The following is a 25,276-nucleotide window of genomic DNA, read 5'->3' on the forward strand; positions in this document are numbered from 1 at the left end:
ATAGCTATCTTCTGCGGGCTTGGGTGGAACACCACTGTCATCTTCTGAAAATACTTCTGGCATCCATACAAACGAATAATAAATTTTGACGCATTCACGACCCATATTGGATAATAATACTCCAACTCCCTGGTTTGCCATGCAGACTTGATGTGTCCACGTGAACTACAAAATAACGTTTGCAAATCTCCCGCTATGCGGCTCCAGCATCTCCTGAATTAAATTCCGGCAAATTTCTAATTCCATTTGCAGTCATACTCTAACCAGTTGTTTAAAACTTCATCAATAAATGTCATGGAGAGTAGGTTAGTTCCTTTTTCATAGTTTCTTATTTCTTATTCGAATAAGGAATGGTGGACTGTTCCTTATTCCTTATTCGAGCTTAACATATTTGATATAGGGTTTTAAAGAAAAAAATGCTTACAATTCTGAATTTAATCAAAACAAAATAACTCGAACACATTTACCTTAGGTATTGCGTTACATATTCATGTTTCTTCGTCGCGCTACCTTAAGCATATAGCACTTTTTTATGTGTATGTGATATAAAAGTGCAATCGCGGCTGAATAAGGAACAAGAAACCAGTCCCGTACTCCTTATTGAAGCCTAATAAGGAACGAGCATTTTCTTACTTAAACAACAATGAAATTGATATAAGATTAACCACCTATAAATGGACATCATTAATTATAGGTTTTTTATTTAAAATACAAATTCCAATACATTTCTACTTAGTTTTACATGTAAGTAAAGATTAACCCCAGTTCCTTATTAGGCTTGAATAAGGAATAATGAACTAGTTACTTGTTCCTTATTCAGTCCCGTAAAATGAACTGGATTATAGATAAAACCAAACATGTTGAAATGTACAAGACTGCACGTTCACATCACATATATGTAAAATAATGTTATGAGCTTTAGGTTTTGTTAATGCGAAGTTAGTATTCGTATAAGAAAATATCGGTTCGGTTTAAACACGCGGGAAGAAGAAACATTAATATGTAACGTAATTCTTTACGTTATTGCGCGTGATTTTGTTTTAATAACTAAAGAATTGTATGCATTATTTTTCTTTAAACCCTATGTAAAATATGTTAAGCTTGAATAAGGAATAAGGAACAGTTCCTTATTCCTTATTTAAAAAAGGAAGAAGAAACTAGGAAAAAGGACCCAACTTTCTCTCCATGTAACTGTCTAGCATCTATTGTTTTCTGGATTCCAGCTATTTATTCACAACCTTTCTGACACCATGTAATTGCTCTGAACTCGCTGGTGGGAAAGTCACAACTGACTTTATTCATAGATTCACACACCTCAAAACAAATAACTCATGACTGCATGCTTTAACAAGACAATACAAGTTGTGTCCCTTACATTACAGTTCATGGCATTACATGCATAAACACACAGAGTAAATGTAGATGCAACGGTGATACTATTAGACTAAATCTAAAGCAATTAATTTAAAACACACACTTTATTTAATGCTTTCGGGTGGTTTATAGAGAAATATGCGTGAATAAAAACTGACGTTTAACTGTTTCAAACAGTGAAAGATAACAATGAACATTAACGATAATTTTCATCGTTTAACTGGAACTATTGTGAGATATCTTTGGTTTCCCGATTGTGATCCCACCAATGTTACCAATGGCGATTACTATGCATTGCATGTTTATAAAACATAAGGATAAGCTCCCTTGAACATACATTAAATAACATTTAGGGGCGACACACGGGAATAATATTGTCCGCAATTGCAAAAATAAAAACAATAATCATTTGTAAGCATTCAATAAAAAAAAAATCTTGGATTTGGTTAAATATCGATTTTAATTCACTCGAGATCATAAAAAATATCATTTTTTATGATCACTAGTGAATTTAAATCGACATTCCAACAAATCCAATAAATATCCTCTATATATTTTGGACTACACATCAAAACACCAAAATGTCATTCAATTAGTGAATGTGATCAGCTAAGGTATGCAATCGACTTTATCTCAACACGCATAGCTTTGCAAGACAAAATATGGTACTGTCAGGGGCAGACAACCACACACATCCTTAAATAATGTTAAATGACTGTTTTTAGAAAAATTATTTGTCCGTTGGGTGCAACGTGTGTTTGTTTTACGAGTCAATAGTTTCTTGCTCATTCTTGCAATTTTTTCTTTAAAGTTAAGGTATAATATCTTCTGAAAGTCAACTTATAAATGTCAAACATAAAAAACACGACTGTACCATTGAAGCAATTATACAAATTTGATACTGTAGTTGTCATTTTCTTTGATGTTTGAAATATAAAAACCGTTCGATGTGTCTCTTTGCGTGCACTATTTTATCTGTTTGCATCCGTGTATTCACTTGATATTTATGATTTGAAACTTAAATTTGGCACATCTTCATATGGAAATCCTAATTTATGGCAGAACGGTTATTACAGAATAGCATGTTTTAGATGTTATATAATATGATACATTTTGTATCGATTTTGTGATTCTTGTATAATTATGAAGTTAATTTTTATGTTGATGTTGAATCATTATTACGGATATACGAAATATTATATGATAATTATAATTAATTTAAATACAAATGCTAAATGAGGTTTAAATGCTGTTGCTGTGTCCTTGATTTTTATCAATAAAACTTACTTAACAAAACAATGAACAACCTAGATGTTAGACAAAAATGTGGTGAGGAAGATCGTGGTGGTGCTGGTGCGGATAATAAATATGCCGATTAGAAGCTTGTCTTATTTTGCTTAAAAATAATAGAGTGAATGGCTATGCAATGTACTTAATTATGGCTAGTTTTTGTAATACAATCTTTCCTTCTGAGGTTCAAACAATAGTGGTTTGCAGGAACACATATTGGGACAAACCATCACTTGGAAACTATGCTACTCTATTTTTTATACTTAAAATGCCCCCAATATTGAGGCAAGGGGTGAGTGAATGGCCTTACTATAATGGTAATAACGCAGTCACGTTACCATCTATTTATAGTATGCTAGTATGCGTTACTTTAATAAATGGTATATTGTTAGATATGTAACGTGTAATTAAAAATGTTTTTATACTTTCGGTATTTTATTTTTTTATCGATAACTCAGTCAGAACTGTACAAGTAATTCATTATATTTTAATGATTTCATTAAAAAGCAACAGTAATAAATACGTAGCGAAACATTTGAAACAAAAACAATTTTCTTTTTAGCATCATACCGAAAACTTATTTTAAAAAACACGAAAAAGTCTTTTAAATAAACAGCTGAATAACTAGCAAATTGTGTTTGATTGTGTGTTTCCGGCAGTGAAAATAGACTGCGCCTTTATAAGTCTTAATTGTCACAAATTAAAATACGAACATAGCTACTTACTTGTAAGTGCGCGTTAGTCGGTGAAATGCAAACATAATTTGCAAAAAAGTCAACAACACATGAACGGAAGTAACTATATCTTCACTGAAGGTTGGAAAAAGCTATATAGTTTCTCTGCATTTGTGCTGATAGCGCATTCTTGCTTCATAATAATGTATGTAAACATGGAGAAACTTCGTGATGTTTATTGTCAAAGCTATAATGGTATCAAGTAGAAACAAGAAGAATTTATTAAGTAGCTAGAATATCAACAGCACAATTTGCGACAGGAAATCGCATCTTTAAGTGCCTTTTGGCGAAGTCCTCAAGTTTTCATTCTGCATTTAGGCCAGCAAGAGATAAAGCATGCACTGCGAAATTTACGTTGTTGGTGTGATATTAGGATGGACTTTGCACTGTTCAGGAGAATGTAAGTTAATTTGCATTAATACGTTAAATTAAATGTTGTATGAAATAAGTCGTATTATAATTATCGTTAGATTCTGTATTAACCGCTTGCAGTTATACAACAAATTACTTTCTTTATGTTAACTTTATTTAATGTTTCGGCAGCGTAATTTTACAACACGCAAGAAGCAATGTAAATGCCTGGCAATCTTTACTGACAAATGTCAAATATGTAAGAAACAAAAAAATCGATGAAGTGTTATCTCAATGCACATAACTATGGTGAAGAGTGTGATTAAGAAATATCTGATCATAATGAGACACGTTCAAGGTGATTATCGTCTGTATTTCTCCCTATAAAAATATCTACCCAACCAATGAATGTACCTATTTTATTGTATACATTAATCTAGAAATACTAATCAATTTGATAATACAAATAAGAACAAATATTTTACACAATATATAAAAATATGTTTTGATCGTGCCTCTTTTGGCATTCAAACTCATGTCTTCACAAACTTCCTTCCTCGATTACAATTTACTACACTACCTCGTTTTCGATTGTGCGCATGCATACTCCATTACTAAATATACATTTCATTTATAATGGTAAACTAGTACCTGAGGTTTGTTAAGTGTATTCTTTCTTCACTGACAAATATGACCGCTCCCTCTTCGAATAGCCGATGTTTTGGAAATTTGAGTTTAATAACCGCCAAAAGATTCTGACTTACATTTTCATTTTATACCATAATTATGGTATACATTTAAAGCATTCTTAAAAAGAACATTTTCATAATTGCATAAGGCCACCGGGTATAAATTCTGTATTTCTCGTTGTGAAAGTTGTGACTGCATTCAATGGCTGGGAAATTGACTTCTTTTATGTTCGTCAAGTATCTTTGACTTTCGTTACAATGCGAGCGACACTAAAGTACACTCTTTTCTGTGTAAAGACGCGGAACAAGAAAATGTGCTTGAGTTATTCTGAATCAATCATAGTGGTACATGTATTGTGTACGTCAAAACTGCTTTTATGTTTAAATAAAATATCGATTGCAAATAAATGAAATCAGTGTGTCCAGAAAAAGTTAGAATTATTTTATTATCGTAAAGAGCAATATAAAATATGAAAAACTAAGCAAAACAACTTTCTTAAATTAAAAATTGTTTTGGAAATAAGTTAGTGAGCTTACACAAGGCTCGCTTTTAATCAATTGTACCTGATTGATACACAGGTTGATACATATAGATCTAGTTAAACTACTTCTTAATGAGCCTTTGGTTAAATCTTACACTAATTTCCAAAACGATTTCTTTTTCAAAATTGTTTCAAAATTTTCTAATGTTGTGGGTTTATAATATAGTCACACGACGGAAAGACGTGAGTGAAAACAATACAAACAATTTTGCAAACAGAGCACACCCTACAATAATATTAAATACGAAATTTAATAAATATTACGTTTATTGGACACACATATCATAAGGCAAGGTACGCAATTATTAAATTAATATAAAGTACTTGAACTCACCAGGTTGGTAAAACAAAGTGGAACGCATTTAGAACTTGATTTTACTTGTGTTTTGGCTGAATGCAAGCATTTGTAGAACATTCATAAAGAAATAAAGCAGTTATATGGAATGACAAATTAGAATCTTGCATCAGGAGCAACTTTTGATTATGATTGGACATAAGATCTGTTTCACGAGCCTTCATGCCTGAACCCAAACAAGGGGACGGATGAAACTCCAACCAAAATAAACGTTTATTATAGTAAAAGGGAGATACAAAATTGACAGTTCTAAAATTATTGTTTGTCATAAATATATGTTGCTTGTCTATTTTTAGAAACATCGTTATATTCTCTTTGATCTCTTGAAACTATATTTCAGCGCAATTGACCGTAGGCGAGAAAGGACTTGATGTCATCATCCTCATGGACACGTCAGCGAGCATCGATCCTGTGTCTCTGGAACTGGCCAAACAGTTTACAAAAATAATTGTTAAAAACTTTGGAGTTTCAGCAAGAGCTGACGGAGGTACACATGTATTGTATTTTTCCCTTAATATTTTGATACCAACACTTCAAGTTATTAATTCGATAATGATGTACACCTTCAATGAGCTTTCATTGTTGATTAAACGTTTGACTTATTATTTCATTTATGCAGACACGCAAAGCTGAAATCAAAAAGGCGTAATAAATAGTAAAATAATATAAACATCGTAAATTATATTGATGATTGATATATACATGCATGGTATTGATTGGTGGTATAATCTCAATACTGTCCAGCTTAGTACTGGTTATTGCTGGTTATAGCGATACTAACCAACGGTTTGTTATTCCGATGTGTTTTATTAAATTAATCGGGCTTTCTCCATCGTTGTTTTTTCTTACGTATCGTCACTCCAAACCTGTAGTAAAAACCGCAATAACTGACACAAAGCGACACATATTTTCTTAAAAATCCAGAGATGTTGGTATGGCTTAAACGAAACTTGTGTTGCAGATCGTTGTGCTTGCTGATCACATTATTATCAACATGCCTCAATAGCTTCCGCATGCTTCTTAGTTAACAGATTATAGAGCAAATATACTATACTAGTTGATAAACATACTTTAATTGTCAAATCAAAATTAAATTTGGTCTTAAAACATCTTAAATTAAAAAACACTCGTAACTTGTTTGCAATTTATAAACGTCAATTTATTCATGCAGGTTATCATGAAGGTATCTTTGTGTGCTTGCACTGCATTGTTTTCTTCGCGGAAATATTGATTCAGGAAAAATAATTACCGTGTACATGCATGTGTTTCAGATGTTTAGTGTTTGTGTGTAATCGTTGTTATTTCACAGGCAATGAAACCAGGTTTGCTCTGATAACGTTCGACCAAGATGCTAAACTCGTTTTCAACTTGAATGATGCAACTGTGAGAAGTGTTGATGCGGTTATAAAAAAGATAAACGAAATAAAGGTATGATGCGCTTTGGGTTCATTCAAAAAGTGACTTGATCAATATTGTAAGAGTTCAATGTCAAAGTTACTTTGAAAGCAAATAGGTTTCAGATATATAAATCTTTGGATGCATCTTTTGCACAAACTAGTATAACAATTCGGAACAACAACAATTGTGGCTATTCTCTGTATCAAGGTCACACTATGGTTAAAGGTCAAAATACAGGTGTTTTGTTGTAAAAAATATAGATCTCAAAAGACTCTTCCTTCATCATGAAAGGATTTAAAAAACTATAAAAAATGATACTTATATAAAGCAACGAGTTTTGTTAAGAATATTGTTGCTGCACTTAAGTTCAATGTCGCTATTTAAGTAAAAAAAATGCAATTTTATGTCGAAATAGAGCTTGTTTAACTGGACCATGCATTTAATGATTTATAATACTGTATTCAACAATTCGAGAAGATGCGTCGGACGCAAGAACCACATTGCTACATTAAATGTCATGGTCAAACTTTAAAATGATATTTCAAGTACATTGTTGTTCTTCATTTTCATAACGAGGCGTTTCCGAGTTATAACCCTACTTGCTTAGAAAAGAGCAATGGTTTTATTCATGATTATGGTCACCGGGCAGCACCGTGCTTCAGCCCAGCGTGTGCAATACTTTCGTAAACGCGATACACCGTGGAACAACGTGGAATGCAGTGATGTTGCCATGTCGAATCGCGGTGACAGGCTCGATAAATTATGTTGATAAGAACTCGCGCGGGCGTTATCGGGAAATAAATTTCACGGTGAACTACCGCGATCGCTGTGGACCACTTTGGCCTCGGTAATTTTGGTGAAATACATGTTCATGTGAATAAACATGCAATTTTATATATATTGTTTCATTTGTATGTAATATTGTATATTAAAATCGTCATTTGTTCCACTCTTCGCTTTTATATTTACCCTCTAACATTTCTATTATATTTACCCTCTTAAAGAATCATTTGACATGTTTTACATCGAGCGTGAGTAAAGATTGCGTTTCATGCTTCATGTTACGTTTCAAACGTTTCTGTTTAAAATTTCACTTTTTTTAATGAAGATTTATTTGTGTTTGCAGTCTGAAAATGCTTGCTCGTTCGTGATAAAGCTCGCAAATAATTTTATAAAAACATATTGCATGTAATTTGATATCTGACTATTTTGGTGAAAAAAAAAGTGTGACATCTTTTGATTAGAATACATGTGTAAATTCGAGACATCGGAAGTAAGTATTCAATTCAGTGATATTTGTATATCATAGTCATGCGAAAATATATATTGTAATGTTGGCGAGTGACTATTTGTACACCTCTGCTTTGTTTATAACAAGTTCATGTTGATACATATGTAAACATATGTAACTTTGTAATTATACAAAGGAATCTCAACATAATGATCAATATTGATTTACTTATAATATGAAGATCGCTATTAACCACAATATTATTATGCATAACATCACGTTATACACATACATGTTCGCTTTGATTGATGTGCATGTAAATCACTGTTTACTAAAATGTACATGTATATATATAATATATAATGTCTCGATAAGAAATGTTGATAACAAATCGCGGTGAATTGAACGAGTCATAATATCACATGGGGCTTTTTTAAAACATTTTTTTCCTTTTTATCTCAGGTACGACCAAGAATATGTTTTTCGGAAAATAAGGACGTTATAACAACGCTGACGAGAGTTTTATTATTTCTGTTATAAACAATCATTAAAATACGTGATTGTATTACAAATACGAATTTTTAATATATTAAATCACTTTATTGTATATGTCCCGTATACAAATACAAAATAAATGTTTGTTTACTTACAAAATATTGATAACAAATGATTTCTACATCATTTTAAAATATCTAATAAAAAAGATGGATAATTTAATGTTTACATCCATTTACACATAACAGAACCTGTACAGATGGAATTTGCATGCCTCTTCTAATTTTGAATGTATTTTCTATTACAATCAAAACAAATATTCGCACTCTAATCTACTCGCTAAAACGAAGATATACGTTTTGATAGTAGGGTAGTTTGTGAATAAAGAAACTATAATTTGACCTGAACAGAGACTCATTACAAACCATTATATTTTTTAAACTCAATAAAGTAGTTATCAACTATACCTGGAAAACGGTAGACATAAAGGTGACGCGTGAATTGAAATATAAAAAAAAACCTGTTGTTTTTGCTATTCACAAAAATTGATATCAAAGGAACCAAATGTCAATAAAACTATTGTAAATAAATGATATTAATCACAATATTCCTTTGACTACATTTTTATTTAAAATATGTGACGAAATGATCGTGTTAACGAACAAAACAGGCAAAGACATAGTCACTCGCCAACATAACAGATGCTATTTTTGCATTTACATATCACCGAATTGAGTACTTACTTACCGACGTGTGGAATGTATATTCGAATCAATACATGTACATATAAAACAGACAATCACTAAAATATTCTGATATCAAATTACACATACATTTAACATCCTTATATTAAATTATTGGCAAGCTATACGTACACAGACGAGAAAGCATGTTCGAAATGTAAACAAAAACAATTCTTTAAATAAACAACAAGTAAACCCTTATGCAGAAACTATACAAACCTATATTTCACCGCGAACCCCCGTGGCCGCGGTGGAAATCGAATTCTCGATAACGCCCGCGATTCTCACTCGACGTCAAAGCGATCTATCACGATAGTAGACCTACAGATCACGGTGATTGTCCACGCTGACGAAAAATTGTCCACGGTGGGACTGTGTTTAAGGAAGAAATCACACTAGACGTAGTGTACTAATATGTAAAGGTGGAAATTACATCAGTGTTTAGAGAAATAAGCCTGGTTTACTCTATACCTTAACACGACACTTATTGAAAGTATGTTGTATAAGCACAGTAACTTCATGAATACTTTAATAATGCTAATGCTTGGTAAGATAAAAATATGTATTTATTGTCAATGCTGTATTTTTGTTAGGGTATTAATCATTATAATTGATAGCTCCAATTATAGCACATACTTTTTTTAAAACATGTAAAGGAATCAATAGCAAAATAGTATTACATACAACACATATATTTGAATATAACGACTTGAATACAATCTGAGTCGCAGTGCGATGTCAATGTTCGATAAAAGAATGTAGATTTATGTATCAAATGAAACGGTGAACGTTAATAGTATTTGTGTGATGGCCTATTTGGTGTAACGCATTAACACGCACATAAATGAATAAAACTAGTAGTCAGATCAATATATATTTTACACCCCACCAAAACAATACAAAAACAAATTGCTCCAAAAGGTATTTTTTCTGATCCTGGTAGGGTAGAAGGTATTTTATATCATATCAAAAGTTCACCGAAATCGACCTCCGGATTTTTTTTTCAAGATGGCCTTTATAGCTTATTTATGATCATAACTATGTAACGATCGACTCAAATATGATGATTTTGGTGTCTATACCCAGGTTTCGGGGGTTAAAGAACACTTTGAGATCATCATACATATTGTAATTTATTATGTTACACAGAAATCGAACATGGCCTCCAAGAATAGCCACCGCCCCAAAAAGAAAGTCCATCACGTTTTACTCATAGGTGATGATATATTTGTCAAACACCATATTTTTGGAGACAAAGGACACTCAAATTGAATTGGTGATAGCACATTCAAAGCAGTTGATTAATCATGAAATCCAATTAATGACATTCAGCTGTCCACTGTCACCTGATACGCATTCACCTTTGTCTATAACATTTGTCCCACAGCGTTAAACTGTCGTTGTCGTCCTCCTCGTCTTCATTACAGACCTCTTCTGAATTGTTTTGATTGTTACAGTGTTTAGTTGGGCAAGGGTCAAATACAGCAGTACAGGTGGGTCCGCAGAAGCATCGAGAGGATTTACATCCTACAAAACAGTTACAATGGATGATTTTCAATAGTTCTTCGGGTGCAGCATTGCTTTGGGTCATGCTTGGAATTAATTTGTCGTTCTCTCATTCCCATTCCCATGCAGTCGGTTTCATATGATTTGCCATCCCCTGATTTGATAGAATACGCGTTTGCTATGACATACTTTTGCATGTGATGCTCGGGGAAGTCGCACAGGAGTGACGAACGTTTCTGCAGTAGCCACTTTCTTTAAAAAATATTATGGAGCGGTGATTCTACGGGATCATTGATCTTGCCACTAAACAGATCCACTATCAAGAACATTCCAAGATTTGATATTTCCTCTTGAGACTTGTTTCGAAGGAGGTATAGACGAGCATATAATTTCATGAAAGAAACAGATTTTATTAATTTTTGAAATGCTCACATTTTCCCATTGACGATAATTCTGGAAGTTGAATCAGAGCCTGTGTAGGCATGAACAAAGAGCAACTCTCCTAAACATTCTGTCAAAAGGTTGGTTTGATACACATTGTGTTCCTTATACTTTTTGTTTACATTATTATTGTCCCTTTCGGATTAATGCAGGAGCGATATTAGAAAATCTGTATCCTCGCCGATTAATGTTGAGGCGCTATGACTGGGTCGTCCCACTGTTGTTTTAACAATATCAACATCTACACCCCCTTGTGACAGACACAACAACATTACATCCCCTTTTAGACAGAACTGTGCTAATCAGAGACATCGTGCTGCCTTGTTTTTGTCAGTGGACAAAAAATTCTTCCTTTTGCATGAGTATTCTGTTTCTTTTGTGAAACTCGCAATAGAGTTCACTTTTTTCCTCGTCTCTGGTGTGAGTTGTCTTTGGTAGAAGGACCGTCTTCGTTACCATCGAACACCACTGTCGTTTCTCCGTAATGAAAACTGCATAAGATTCGGGTATTGCGGTGTATGTGTCGCCCTTTTCCATGGTAAACAATAAAGCAAAGAGCCAACATCAAGCACGTAACAATCTGTTTTAAGAATACAGTTCAGCACAGCCTCTCTTGCTGCGTTTTCAGCATGATCTCTAATTATCGGAATGGTCTGAGGCTTTTCCGCATTACGACGTATGTCTTTGGCTTTAAAGAGGACAGGCGGATGGGCGCTCAGTTCATAAAGACAAAACGTCTTTAAGGGAAAGCTCTCCAGATTTTGACACTACCAGGAAACGCTGGAACAGCCCGTTCTTTAGCAATCTTAACGGCGGAGCTATTCTTAAGAATTTTTTGTTCGTCTTTTCTCTTAAATTTATAAGCAAAGGTTGACTGTCCTATGATATATTGAATGACCTTGTTCTATACCTCCTAAAATTCATGAAAATTTACACATGTGACGCAGCCATCATCCCATTGACAATGTTTCTAAGAGTAGAAACAGCTGATTAGGGTGAGCAGGTTCTAATCTTGTCAGCATTTTCTCGAGATCAGAAGCATCTCTCTTGATGCGCGCCTCAGTCGATTCTTTGTGTTGTGGACTTGTAGTTCAGGTCAGGTGTAAACCTACGACTTAATGTTTTTCCTATAATGTTCTTTGATACTCAGGTTCTTTTTATAATTCTTGAAACGGGATAAATAAACAAAGTCGTTCTTTTAAAGTATACGTGTATGTCTTAATAACTATTAGTTATTACTTAATTTAATTGTAATCTCAATAATACAACACGTGTTTCTATATTTATGACACAAATACGATCTTACAACACGGTCACCAAATACAACTACTATTACTAATTGTAATAATAATTTTTCCAGACTTCTGGTGGTGGGAAATCTCTGATTTCGGCCATAGACAAGGCAGTGAACGACATATATTTTCCATTCATATTTAAAGGTAAGTTTTAGTGTTAGTTCAAATTTGGTATTTTAATTATTTAATTATTTCGAGATATTTCTTAAAATAAATATTTAAACCTATTTAAACCTATTCACAAGAAGCTAGTAATTTTATGAACTACATTCTTACTATAAGACAAAATAGACCGATGATAAGCATTCCATTATTTTTTTGTTGAACTTATTTGTAGATGTGACAAGAGGAGGTCCAGACACAAATCGAGCCGTATTTATTTTGACCGATACTGCAAACGACAATGTTCACAGTACATTAAGGTTACATTTAAGAATAAAAGCCCTTAAAGGTTAGTTCTTTCGATCTATTACAATATAAATTTAAGGTGAATTTACCGTAAACAAAGTGACATTATGTGTCGTAAGAGAACTTGCACATAGTGATGATTATTTATGAGCTGACCAAAGAATTAATATATGATAATAGAATAATCTTCAATTAGATAACTGTTGCTTGTAAAGACAATACATCTGGAACACCGACGCTTTAACAGAGAACGTTAAATATTATCAAACAGAAAGTTCATATATGACGTAGTTGTTATTGCCTTCCATTGGTTTCATGTATCCTATTTTGTTTTTGTCTATGTGTGCAAATAAGGTGGGTGTATTTAAAAAAACACCAAACACCCAAACACCACACTTCATTATAATCTTTAGATCAATAAAAACAAAAAGACAATAATAGCAATATTTATTCACACCACTTTGCGATTTAACAGAGATCTGATAACGTCAGTCAAACGTTAAACGAAATATTTTGTGACACTTTAACATTCGTTTAAATAATGAAACTTTGCATCGAAAAGATAAAGGACAATATGACGGTTATGCGCCGTTTCAATATTTGGGGACTCCTATCATCTTTGCAATAATGCCGTAGCCTTATAAATAACTGTATTTCTCTGTACTTATTCGACAACCACTAATTTCCTAACCTACAAAAATATCGTTGTAAAACAACTAATTTAAAAAAGAGAGAACACTGACCCGAGCCTGATCAAAATTTGTTTAATTAAATAACGCAAGTGTGTATAAAAATCATATTAGCATTGGTGTTTCGCATTAACCTTATAAACTGGTCAATAAACGTCAGTTTCTCGGTTTGATCCGTGGTGATTAAAAACAATAGTAGCATACGACCTCGTAGTTAAAGTAATGCATATGAAGTGTTTTATGACAGATTGTTGAAACATCGAAATTCAATTTGGAAGTGATATTTTATGTTACAGAGCATGGGAAGTTTAAAATATTTGCTCTTGGTGTTGGTCGTAACATCGACCGCCAGACCCTTTGGGACATTGCCAGCGAACCTCCACACGAGCACATGTTCGTTATCGATGTCTTCAAGGACTTGCAGAAAATTGGTGACAGCATTGCTGGAAAATATCTTGGTTCGTTTCCTTTCTATGAACATTCATATCTCTGTTCGCCACCAAGAGAGAACACAAACAAACTGCCGCGTATTATGCTAAAGGTTGTTTTGCGAAGTCTACTGCAATTATATGGCATTTTTACCAGCAAGAGATAAGGCATGCATTGCGAAATTTACGTAGTTGGTCGGGTATTAGAATAGAAATGGTACTGTTCAGGAGAATGTTAGTTAATTTGCATGTATACATTTAATGAAATATGGTATAAAATCAGTATAATTGCAATTAATGTAAGACTCTGTATTAACCGCATGCGTAAATACCACAAGTACCTTTGCCTTAAAAATGTCACTTAAAATAGAAATTTACGAAAGCAATCAAATTCCCTCTTATCTGGTATACTAATCCAGAAACAGTGTTCAATTGATAAAGAAATTAAGAAAAATATGTACTCACAATAAAACATTGTTTTGTTTGTACCTCTTGTGGTATTCGAACTAATGTGCTAACTTAATTCATGATTAAAGTAGATGCTAATAAACTATCCCGTTTTGCTATTACGCATCCGTATAGCAGTGCAAAATGAACATTGTATTTTTATAATGATTATACCATTTCTTAAGATGTGTCATTTTTATTCTTTCTTTACATACAATTATACCCGCTCGAACACCCGGTGTTTGGGAAATTTAAGTTCAAGTTCAACGCCGACAGATTCTGACTTAAGTTTCTTTTAAAACCATATTATATATTCTTATAGTATTCTTAATTAAACAGTTTAACTCTTGCATAAGGCTACCTGCTATACATTATGTATTGCTCTGTGTGTGTGTATTTAATGGCTTTGGTATGGTCGTCAAGTATTATTGATTTCCGTTACAATCCGGGAAACAGATACCATGGAGCATCCATTCCGTTTATACACTCTGAACAAGATTCTGAGTTTGTGTATTTTGAATTCATCTCAGTAGTATTGTGACCGTCAAAGCCGTTTTTTATTTTGTATTTAAATAAATAAAATACTAAACTATAATAAATTGTAAATAAATAAAATCAATGTACCTAGAAATGGTTGCAATGATGTTTGATCGTAAGGGGCAATACAAACTATAGGAAAAATGAACAAAACAGCTTCATGAAAAAATAAATTTACACAGATTACACAAATTCCCTTAGTAATAATTGATCCTGATTATGGGTAATACATATAAATCAAGTTGAGCTAATTTTAGTGGGCCTTTGATGAAATAATTACACTTTTTCTCAACACGACTACTTTTTCAAAATTGTGTTTTTAAATCTAGAGAAGTGGGTGTGAGGCAGGGGGGTCATTGCATACAAAATCTATTAATGAATATTTATTCTTTTATTGACTACGACCAATATAGTCACACGACTGAAAGACCTGTGCAAAGATCATTTTTCAAACATAACACAACATTAAATACGAAATGAAGTAAATATAGCGTTAATTTTACACACTTATCAAAATACAATGTTACGCAATAATTAAATTGATATAGAAATACTTCAACTCACCAGGTTGGTAAAACAAAGTGGAATACATTTAGGACTTACGTTTCTTAAATGTTGTAGCCGAATACAGGCGTGGTGAATACTGCGACAAAGAACTAAAACAGTATATTTAATGACGAATGAGAATATTGTATTTAGGGCAATTATGATTGGACACAACAACTGTTTCATTAGCCTTCATGAGTGAACGCAAACTAGAGAGAAGACAGAATTTCCGCAAAATGCCAACGTATACTATATGGAAAGGGAGATACTTAATTGACCTGTACTGCACTTATTGTTTGTCATAAAACGATTTTAGCTGTATTTTATCAGTAACATCGCTAAATGCGTTCTTATATGTTGACACTATATTTCAGCGCAATCAAGCGTAGGCGAAAGAGGACTTGACGTCATAATCATCATGGACACGTCAGCGACGATTGGAATTGTGTCTCTGGAACTGGCCAAACATTTTATGAAAATAATTGTCAAAAACTTTGAAGTGTCAGCAAGTGCTGACGGAGGTACACATTTATTGTGTCTTTATGTTGACACCAACACTTATATCAAGTTATATATTCACAAATAGTGAACAGCTTCAATGAGCATTTCTTTTTGATACAATGTTTGACTTATAATGTCAGTATGTCTAAAAGTACATACGCCAAAAATTTAGGTGTGAGGTCTGGTTGTAGAAATGTATTTGAGAAAAAGAACTACTCTAAAACAATGTATGTGGTTTCCAAAATATGAGGAACAACATGTGTTCGTAATTCACCCAATATAACAGCTTAGAAAGTAATCCCGATTTAATTTACCATCGTGCAATCTAGTTCTTATAACAGATGCAACACAAATATTTGTCTGATCGTATTGCATGTTTAAAAACGTTTTTATGTAAGGAAATAAACAAAACAAAAGCGTTCGGAGCGTGGTTTAATTCATAATCTCAGCCGATTACATTATACAATGGTTAAATAAAAAATGATATTTGGTGTTAAAACAATTTTACTAATAAAACACTGGTTACTTGTTTACAATGTGTATACACCAATGCATGCTGGTTTGAATGTAAGGATAGTTGTGCGCTTTTAATGCATGGTTTTATTCGCGTCAATATTGATTCAGGAAAACAATAACTGATTACCGTGTATGTGTTTCAACTGAAGTGTATATAAGTGTGTTTGCATTTATTTCACAGGCAATGGGACTAGATTTGCCTTGATAACGTTCGACCAAGATGCTAAACTCGTTTTCAACTTGAATGATGCATCCGTGAGAAGTATTGATGCAGTAATAAAAAAGATAAACGAAATAAAGGTATGATGCGCATTTGCACATTAAAAATAAGTTGTAGTACTATTAGTAATGTTTGCATCCGTTAATTGCAACTTTGAATGCATACAGGAATCATATATTTAATCATTGTGTTGTATCATTACCACATATGCATAATCAAGTGCAACATTTTAATTGTGTTGTATTTTGAACCAAATATGTCCCTTTGACAAGTAAAAAATATGTACATGTATGTGCTTAAGTATGTAACGTCCAAACTATTAACAGAAAACTATGGGGTTTATTTAATTGATTATATATAGGAATGTTCATACGCATTTAAATTTTCTCAACAAAAATGACCAACTTCATAAAACAATTATAAAGCAGATAAAAAATTGTCTTGCAACTCGATGTTTTGTGAAGCTAATCTAGACATTGAAAAACAATATGGCAACACTTCAATACCAATTATGTATAGCTTTTTGGTGTAAAAAACGAATGTGTTCACGTTGAGTGTTAAATTAAAATAATATAATACTTTGTATAATCGTATCATATCGCATCAGCAGGAGATAAACCTTATTAGGACCCCACTGCTGGTAGCTGGTGATGGCTATAGTTGTTTCTCTGTCCCATGTCTGTCGGTTTGTCTGTCTCGAACATTTGCAAGCCGTTTTACATGTGTTTACTTTCAATCTCAATTTTCAACTTTGGGTCACATATCAAAATATACGGCTATGTCACAATGGTGAATGTGCGGACTGTGCGTTCCCCATATATCGCATAAATATTCGCCTATATGAAACGGTGTGTTGGGAACATACATAAATCCCATCCCATACTGTTTGTTAATTATTGAACAACACAACTTTCATTTTTGTAAACATAGCTGATTCGTCCAATTTATACTTAATCATATGAACCAAAGAATATTTGAAGTACATTTCAATTAATAAATGTTTATCCTGCAGTAACATAATTATTTCATGTGTTCCTCGGGCTTTGTTTTGTTTCCTCATTGTGTTATCGTGTGTGGGATAATGATCATTCATTTATCGTAACGTCTAGTACTAAACTGTAAGCTTATGATACAACTAGAAAAGGCATTCAATTTAATCATTAACACATGCATTGTCTTAATATGCACTATCGGAGTCAAACTAAGACCAAATACAATCTGCATGGTGTTATGTTCACATAATGAAAGTCGACCCAATACTTATTTAAAATTTTCAATCGCTGCAATCCATAAAGGTGAGAGTCAGCAACTGTTTTCGCCAATCGTGTAAATATGTTCACATGCTAATGACATAACATACGATTTTGCACGGACATCAGATAATACAACTTTTTTTTCCAGACTAAAGATGGTGGGAAATCTCTTACGATGGCAATAGACAGGGCTTTCAGCGAGATATATATGCGGTTAATACATATGAGTAAGTTTTATTGCGAAATATAAATTCGTAAATGAATTATTACTTTAAACCGTGATTGGTCTTAAACTTATATTTAACATGTTGTCACGATTCTAGTAATTTCATGAACTGCATTATTACAAATAGAGACAAAGACGGACAGACGATAAGCATTACCTTCCCTCATGTTGACTAACTTGTAGATGCTGCAAGGGGAGGTCTGGACAGAAATCGAACCGTTTTTATTTTGACTGATGCTGCAATCGACACTGACCATTATCGCACAGCAATGTTAAAAAGGAGAATAAACATGCTTAAAGGTACCATACCACTACATTATATCCCGTAAGAGAATGTGTTCACTCCGTTCTATAGCATATCCGCCCATCCGTGCGTCCGTCAAAACCCCCTAAAATAACTCAAAATTGAATAAGATATTATCAAAAATGTTTGTAGTATACAAATGTAGATGTGTATGAATTCTCAATTATTTATGTCAGGTTGGTGCAAAAGGCAGTAAAGTACATTTAACCCCGTACAAGCTCAGAATATGTATAATAATACTTTAAACATGATGGTAAACACATAAATACATCATTCGCACTTTGTATGCATATCATTTTTTGTTGCAACACAGATCGGAACACAGTATGCAAATGCTTAACAAAACCTTAATACTGATGTGTCAAATAAACATTTCGTTTGGTTATGAAACTTTACATTGGAATGGGTAAAGGAAAATAAATGGGTAATACACCGGTTCAACGTTAGGGGACACCTGTATAACTTGCAATACCTGTAATATAACGCATTTACAAATTCATTAAACTGTCTCTAAAAGGAAAATAGCTCGTTCAATATAGTGTTCAATTTTTTTACACAGTTATAAATCAAATCAAATCTGAATTGAATTTTTTTGCATTGGCTGTATTTACCGGTCACTATATATCGTCTGAGACACGACGATTTAAAACAATTAGGACTTAAGGCCTCTAGATATAATTCATGTAAAACACGTGTTTTTGACCGGGTGATGAAACATCGACAATTAGTGTGGAAGCGATATTGTATGTTACAGAGCATGGCAAGTTCAAAATATTTGCTATTGGTGTTGGCCGTAACATCGACCGCCAGACGCTGTGGGAAATTGCAAGCGAACCTCCACACGAACACGTATTCGTTATCGACGACTTCAAGGACTTGCGGAGGATTGGGGACACAATTGCTGGAAAAAATATTGGTTCATTACCTTATATGAGTATTCATTACACTATTTGCCAACATGAGAGCATACACGAAACTGCCGTTTATAATTATTATGCTTATGGCAAATGTAATCGGTGAACAATACACAAAAGCGTCGGTGTCTTATAGGTTGTTTGTTATTGAAAATGAGCTTCATACACCACACAATGACATAATATATGTTTAACGCTGTAACGTATTGTGTTTCAAAGATTTTCTGCGCTGTTATGTCAAGAAAGTGTTTAAACAGCAATTACTAGCATAACGGAAGTATCAATTGGTTATGTTTTATACGAATCGAATAGCATTCCATATAGGTAATTTCCCCAAAAGAGCACACACCTTAAAAGCTTCCGAAAAGCGATATTCACTGTGTATAATTACCGCTTCAACACATATTAGATATATACTGTGAATTGAACTTCATACGCACAACAACGGACTTCCATGCTGAGTTGCGAAATATAATATAAATAATATTATACGAAGTGAAATCACGCATTCAGATAAGACAGTTCACTCTTTTGATAGTCCAATCAGAATGCAAAATGTTCGTGAAATTAAACAAGAACATAACCCGTTTTAATTAAAATAAATAAACCATGCTTGAGTGCGAGGTAATTCATTTGAATTGTCCTGTTTGTTTGTCATAGTGCTTTAATTGTCTTCTCTTATATGTCTATGTTAACTTGATGTAATTTGATCATGATTCGCCTATACTGCTAGAATATTTGGATTTTCAGATTTTGGAGAGTGCGGTAAGCCCGGGAAAGTAAACGTACATCAAGATACTGGAGACGCCGTCAAGGTAAACCAATAAGCATTAGAGGACTACAATACAAATGGGTTCATATAAATCATACATTTTCATTGACAGTATACTGTTAATAAAAATAAATGAGGAAATAATAATGTTTCAGCATTTTTTGACAACGTAATTTTTTTTCCCTTTAATGTCTTTGTTCTAATAATTCAACTGTAACCAATGGTTGATATTATAAAAAAATTGTCCTAAGGCACAAACAGGTATCGGTGAGATACTCGAATGTTCAATTTATTTACTGTCAATTTACGATATGTGGGTTTGATTCGATTGAATGCAGCTTAAAATAAAAAATAATAATTTGTGTTAGACTATGAGTAATTGTGTTGTCATTTGTGCATTCATGAGCGATTTGAATCTTAAACAAACACAATGAAAATGTGTAAATACATTTGAAGGGAGCGTGGCCATGGGTAGGTTGGATAGGCGCTCGAGGAAAATTGTGCGGGGGTGCGTTGCTATGCGACAAGTTCTTCATAACTGCGGCCAGATGCGTGTCAGAGGTCAACGAAACAACAAATGAGATGGTCCCTTACCCAACCCGTGAGGTATCGACAAAGTTTGACACATATATGACACATATACAGTGTACATAAGAACTATACAGTTTGATTTTGGAAAAATATTGTTATATGAAACTAATAAGGGAAAATAATGGAAATATATGTGCCCACATATCAAGATACTGGCCTATATGGTGTATTGCGTATTGTACGGGAAACAATCGCCTTTAAAAGTCAAATGCATATGAATGTCCTTATCCATGCATATAACGTGCGTCCAAAGCTACGTCTGTTCTTTTTTAGATCAGCGTGAGTCTTGGAATAATCAAATTGTTTGACCAAGACATCGAACAGCAAATGACCTCTCCTGTCAACGTCATTTTTCACCCGAACTATACCGGTATTCCGGAGAAGTACGGAGTCCGATATAACGACGTCGCCATTTTGGACTTGGGTGAAATCAACAAGACCAGACCAACACTGAACTCGTTTATAAAACCGATTTGTTTCCCATACCGTAAATACGAGTATTTTAAGTAGTGGCCCTATAACAAAATCCCTTTGTTTTGCTTTTTTCTATACCAATATTCTTATTACAAATACAAATAATGAGTAGTTCAATTTAGTTTCAGGGAAACTATTGCATGCTTGTAATGATTAAAATTTTACGAACTTTTAATACAATTTATGTTTATTTGGAGTATAATGTCTATTACAAACACATTCAGTTTGAGTCTGTTTTTTATTCAGAGCATAATTTCAATAATTTTGACTTAAAAGGTACATCTAATACAACTAGAGTAATTGTAATTACGTCTAGCAGTGAGAAAATGCCTTAGGTATCAACCTCAGGTAGGACGCAACTTCTTTTGTGAGCAAAACAACTTCATAAGTAATGTTGGTTTGAACTGCATCCGTTTCGTTTTTTTATTACTTTGAATGAATGAATTTTTGCTATAAATAAACATAAACAAATTAAGTTGTACTCCTGCCGACGCAGCTGACGTTTCACTTTGTGTAGTTGAACGTCTTGTTAAGCATGTCTTTCCCGCGTGAGTAATTGAAATTGTAACGCATTTATTTTGAACGGTAATTAAAAGACGAATACAAATCTTATCTTATCGAATGAAAATAGTATATTCAAGCCGCGCTCTGTGAAAGGGGGGGGGGGGGGTTGATGCATGTGCGTAAAGTGTCGTCCCAGATAAGCCTATATAGTCATCACAGGCTAATCACGGACGACGCTTTCCGCCTAAACTGGATTTTCGCTAAGAAGAGACTTTTAACAGAAAATATTATAAAAGCGAACGGTACAGGCTAATCTGGGACGATACTTTACGCACATGCAATACACCCCCTTTTCACAAAGCGCGGCTAATTTATTTGCTTCAGATCATTTGATTGTATGGAGGAACGACACTTCAGCGTGTTCTTAAATCTTCACCATCCTGAGATTACAGGCTGGATGGAATCTGTGCTTGGCCGTTGTAACAGAATAGGGACTGTGGAAGAAGAGGAAGCAGAGGCTGAGAAAGATAAAGAAGAAAGAATGAAAGAAGAAGCAGAGGAACGTGCAGTAGAAGCAGAAGCAGAGAAAGCAGCAAAAGAAGAAAACATACATAATGAGCAGACAACGCGTCTTGCAACAGCAAAGCAAGTAACTGAAGGAGAAACGGTGGCGCAATTTGATGAAAAAGCCAATAGAGAACTGGGGATAATACTGCAGGAGACAACACAGCGATTCTAGACGTAGTTGAGCTGCCAGAACCGCTGACGACAACGACAAAGAGACCCCGGAAAACAAAGAAACCAACACGTAAAGTAGGCTAATTGAAACATATGATGAAATACGTTACACAAAGAGGTTTTGTCCTAATTTCAAAAGATTGAACACAGTTAAAGCCTAACTCTCTTGTGCAGGCGTTGTCAACGTTCATTAGAATCCACTTTTGCATGATGAAAATTGTGTTTGCTTTTCAATATACGCATTTAAAATACGATGTATTTTGTTGTTTTCATTCAATTTGGTGGACTTACAACTTCAACCGATTAAAGATATAATTATTTGCGCCTCAATGTGTTTGTGTCTTTCACAATTTGTGTCATTTATTGTTTGAACCAAACCTGTTTTCATGGTAATAATGTTTCCAATATGCTTTCATCAAAATGGTATGAGTAAAGATAGTGTAAAGTTTTATTGAATTGGTATTAGACATTGCCAACATAATTTAATATTATAGAAAGTAAATAAAACATTAAAACTGTTCAAAACTTATATAGTAAATATTATGTGAATGAACTTTAAAGTTTCACGATCGTGTATTGTTCACCAGCACTCAAAAACGTCGGTAGAAAGATGTAAATATAGATGAAATTTCTTACAATAATAAACAAACATACTTGAAACTAATTAATAATTCGAATGTTCTTACAGATTCACTGACGTCATAAACTAAACGTCATTTAAACACAGTGAAGGTTGCATTAAAATGGTTTAATAGAAGGCTTACTTGTTAGATGTTTTTGATATCTTGATTATCTCCTTATTGCACAACTGTGCGATTAAATGCTTTATTGGAGTTATATGAGAGAACGCGTTCAATGGTCGCAGATTTCAATAACATTAATTAAAACATTGGATACCTCATTATCACTGACAGCTACACGAGAATATTGCGTTAATAGGTGGCATATGTTAGCTATGACGCTTGAAGCCGATAATAGGCATGGCGAAGAGATATTTGATAGTTTCAGACAAAATTCTATTCAGCAGAGGTGTGTTAAACATAATAGACGATTGCGTGCCAAATTTGCCTCAAAAGCGTAAACACCTTTTTTGTAATTTCACATAATATAATTGTATTCTTACTTATGTTTGATTGTACTAACACCCTATAACTTCAAAAGAATAACATAACCCATTTAAAAGAGATGCAAATGTTTAGTCCTGATAATTCTGATTAGTTTATTATAGATTAACAACTGAACACGTTGGCGTTCTACATACATTTAGCATATACAATATATTTCACACTACAAAAAGTTCCCCGTGATCAGACATTTAATGGAACAACAAAGTACGGCATGGATGCATAATTGTGGATGCTTGGCTATGAAGTTACCGCCAACAACACGTATGTAGACATTTATTCCACCAAAAACGATATGGATAAGACATGCATCGTTTTTACATGACCATGTAATATTGTAATCTGTTTAATCCTCCAAAGGAGTCGTACCTTTTAATTACACAAGTTGGACGACCAATACATAGCAGTATTTGACTCCATAAAAGATGCAAAGACACGATTTCACTATCTATATATGCAAAAGTTTAACAAGTCAACATCATGTGAGGTGGCCTTCTATTTTGGAAGCAAAGATATACGCATCCGCAGCCAACAAAACAACTGATGCAAATAATGGAAAATAACAAGGCCAAAATAATGCAGGAGAAAAAGAACCGAACAAGTAAGCATGTTGAGTAGCTGAAACAGCTGACGAAAACGTCGAAGAAACCAAAGAACCCTACAGAAAAAAATGGAAAATAATGGAAAGAAGACTAAGGAAATAATGTGACGTACGTTACAGACAGAGGTTTTGGGCATAATCTTAAGATATTGCACAAAGTTAAACCACACACTTAACCACACAACTCTCTCTGATAATGCGTTATCGAAGGTTTTAGAAGAAGCTTTAGGCTGTTAACACATGCATGTAAAATACGTCGTGTTTTGTTGTGTTGATTCTATTTGCTCGACCTACAATATCAGTTAATAATTGATACAATTATTTTCGTCCACAAACTGCACACATATTTATTACCTAATGTGTTTGCGACTTTCACATTTGCGTAATGTATTAATCGCCGCCGACCTGTGATCATGGTACAAAAATGTTCCGAATATGCTTTCATAAAAATCGTATAACTATAAATTATTAAAATGTATCAAACGGGTATACAACCATTCAGATGATATCAAACATCTCGGCCTTCCTGTTCATTCAACAGGTTATAATTTGATGCAAACATCAACGTGAGTAAATAGTTACACAATTGCACAATTTGGTACAATAATTAATTGGTAGTATTTGAATATTATAGCGTTCGAAAAATTATATCAAATTAATGTAATTTTCGGTACAAATGATCGAAAAGTTTAATAAAGGCATATACACACATGGTAGCTATGAGCATATGTGCGACGGTGACGGCGACGGAATTTTGATCTGACCCCTTGGTAAAAATAAATGGGTAAAATGGGTAAAAAAAATTTATTTTACTAACAACATGCGACGCACATGATAACAACTTTTGACCACGGGGTCGGATCAAAATTCCAAATAGTGCACCGTCGCACATATGCTTGTAGCTACCATGTACGTAAGTTTCAAGGTTCGAGTGCTAAAAGTTAAGGAGAGAGATAGTGGAGAATCACGCCCACCAAAACTTTAAAATGGGTAAACAAAAATAATTTTACTAACAACATGCGACGCACATAATAATAAC

The 25,276-nt window shown here is 33.6% G+C and overlaps 2 protein-coding genes across 3 annotated transcripts; both read left to right on the forward strand.

The window, feature by feature from the left end:
• Nucleotides 1-3,569: 3,569 nt before the first annotated feature.
• LOC127838642 (complement C2-like) lies at nucleotides 3,570-21,593 on the forward strand. Of its 2 annotated transcripts, XM_052366495.1 has the most exons (14): nucleotides 3,570-3,798; nucleotides 5,676-5,822; nucleotides 6,645-6,763; nucleotides 12,510-12,588; nucleotides 12,782-12,895; nucleotides 13,838-13,999; nucleotides 15,874-16,020; nucleotides 16,698-16,816; nucleotides 18,138-18,216; nucleotides 18,399-18,515; nucleotides 19,274-19,435; nucleotides 20,184-20,248; nucleotides 20,662-20,811; nucleotides 21,070-21,593. In XM_052366495.1, exons 1-14 carry the CDS (start codon nucleotides 3,735-3,737, stop codon nucleotides 21,304-21,306), a joined length of 1,761 nt encoding a protein of 586 aa, XP_052222455.1. In that variant the 5' UTR covers nucleotides 3,570-3,734; the 3' UTR covers nucleotides 21,307-21,593. The 2 variants fall into 2 exon arrangements, with proteins under 2 accessions (XP_052222455.1, XP_052222456.1); XM_052366496.1 differs by lacking the exon at nucleotides 18,399-18,515.
• Nucleotides 21,594-21,604: 11 nt separating this feature from the next.
• On the forward strand, nucleotides 21,605-22,832 carry LOC127838652 (uncharacterized). The gene is made up of 2 exons (XM_052366513.1): nucleotides 21,605-21,618; nucleotides 22,159-22,832. The coding sequence occupies exon 2, from the start codon at nucleotides 22,172-22,174 to the stop codon at nucleotides 22,511-22,513; it is 342 nt and encodes a 113-aa protein (XP_052222473.1). The 5' UTR covers nucleotides 21,605-21,618; nucleotides 22,159-22,171; the 3' UTR covers nucleotides 22,514-22,832.
• The last annotated feature ends 2,444 nt before the right edge of the window (nucleotides 22,833-25,276 follow it).

Source organism: Dreissena polymorpha, chromosome 7 (genome assembly GCF_020536995.1).
Source record: "Dreissena polymorpha isolate Duluth1 chromosome 7, UMN_Dpol_1.0, whole genome shotgun sequence".
Taxonomy (NCBI): domain Eukaryota; kingdom Metazoa; phylum Mollusca; class Bivalvia; order Myida; family Dreissenidae; genus Dreissena; species Dreissena polymorpha.

Coding starts and splice junctions, on each gene's coding strand:
- LOC127838642 (XM_052366495.1), top strand. CDS start 3,735: ATGCACTGCGAAATTTACGTTGTTGGTGTGATATTAGGATGGACTTTG. Junction 6,764..12,509: donor AAAAGATAAACGAAATAAAG/GTATGATGCGCT, acceptor TAATTTTTCCAG/ACTTCTGGTGGTGGGAAATC. Junction 16,021..16,697: donor GTCAGCAAGTGCTGACGGAG/GTACACATTTAT, acceptor TTTATTTCACAG/GCAATGGGACTAGATTTGCC.
- LOC127838652 (XM_052366513.1), top strand. CDS start 22,172: ATGGAGGAACGACACTTCAGCGTGTTCTTAAATCTTCACCATCCTGAG.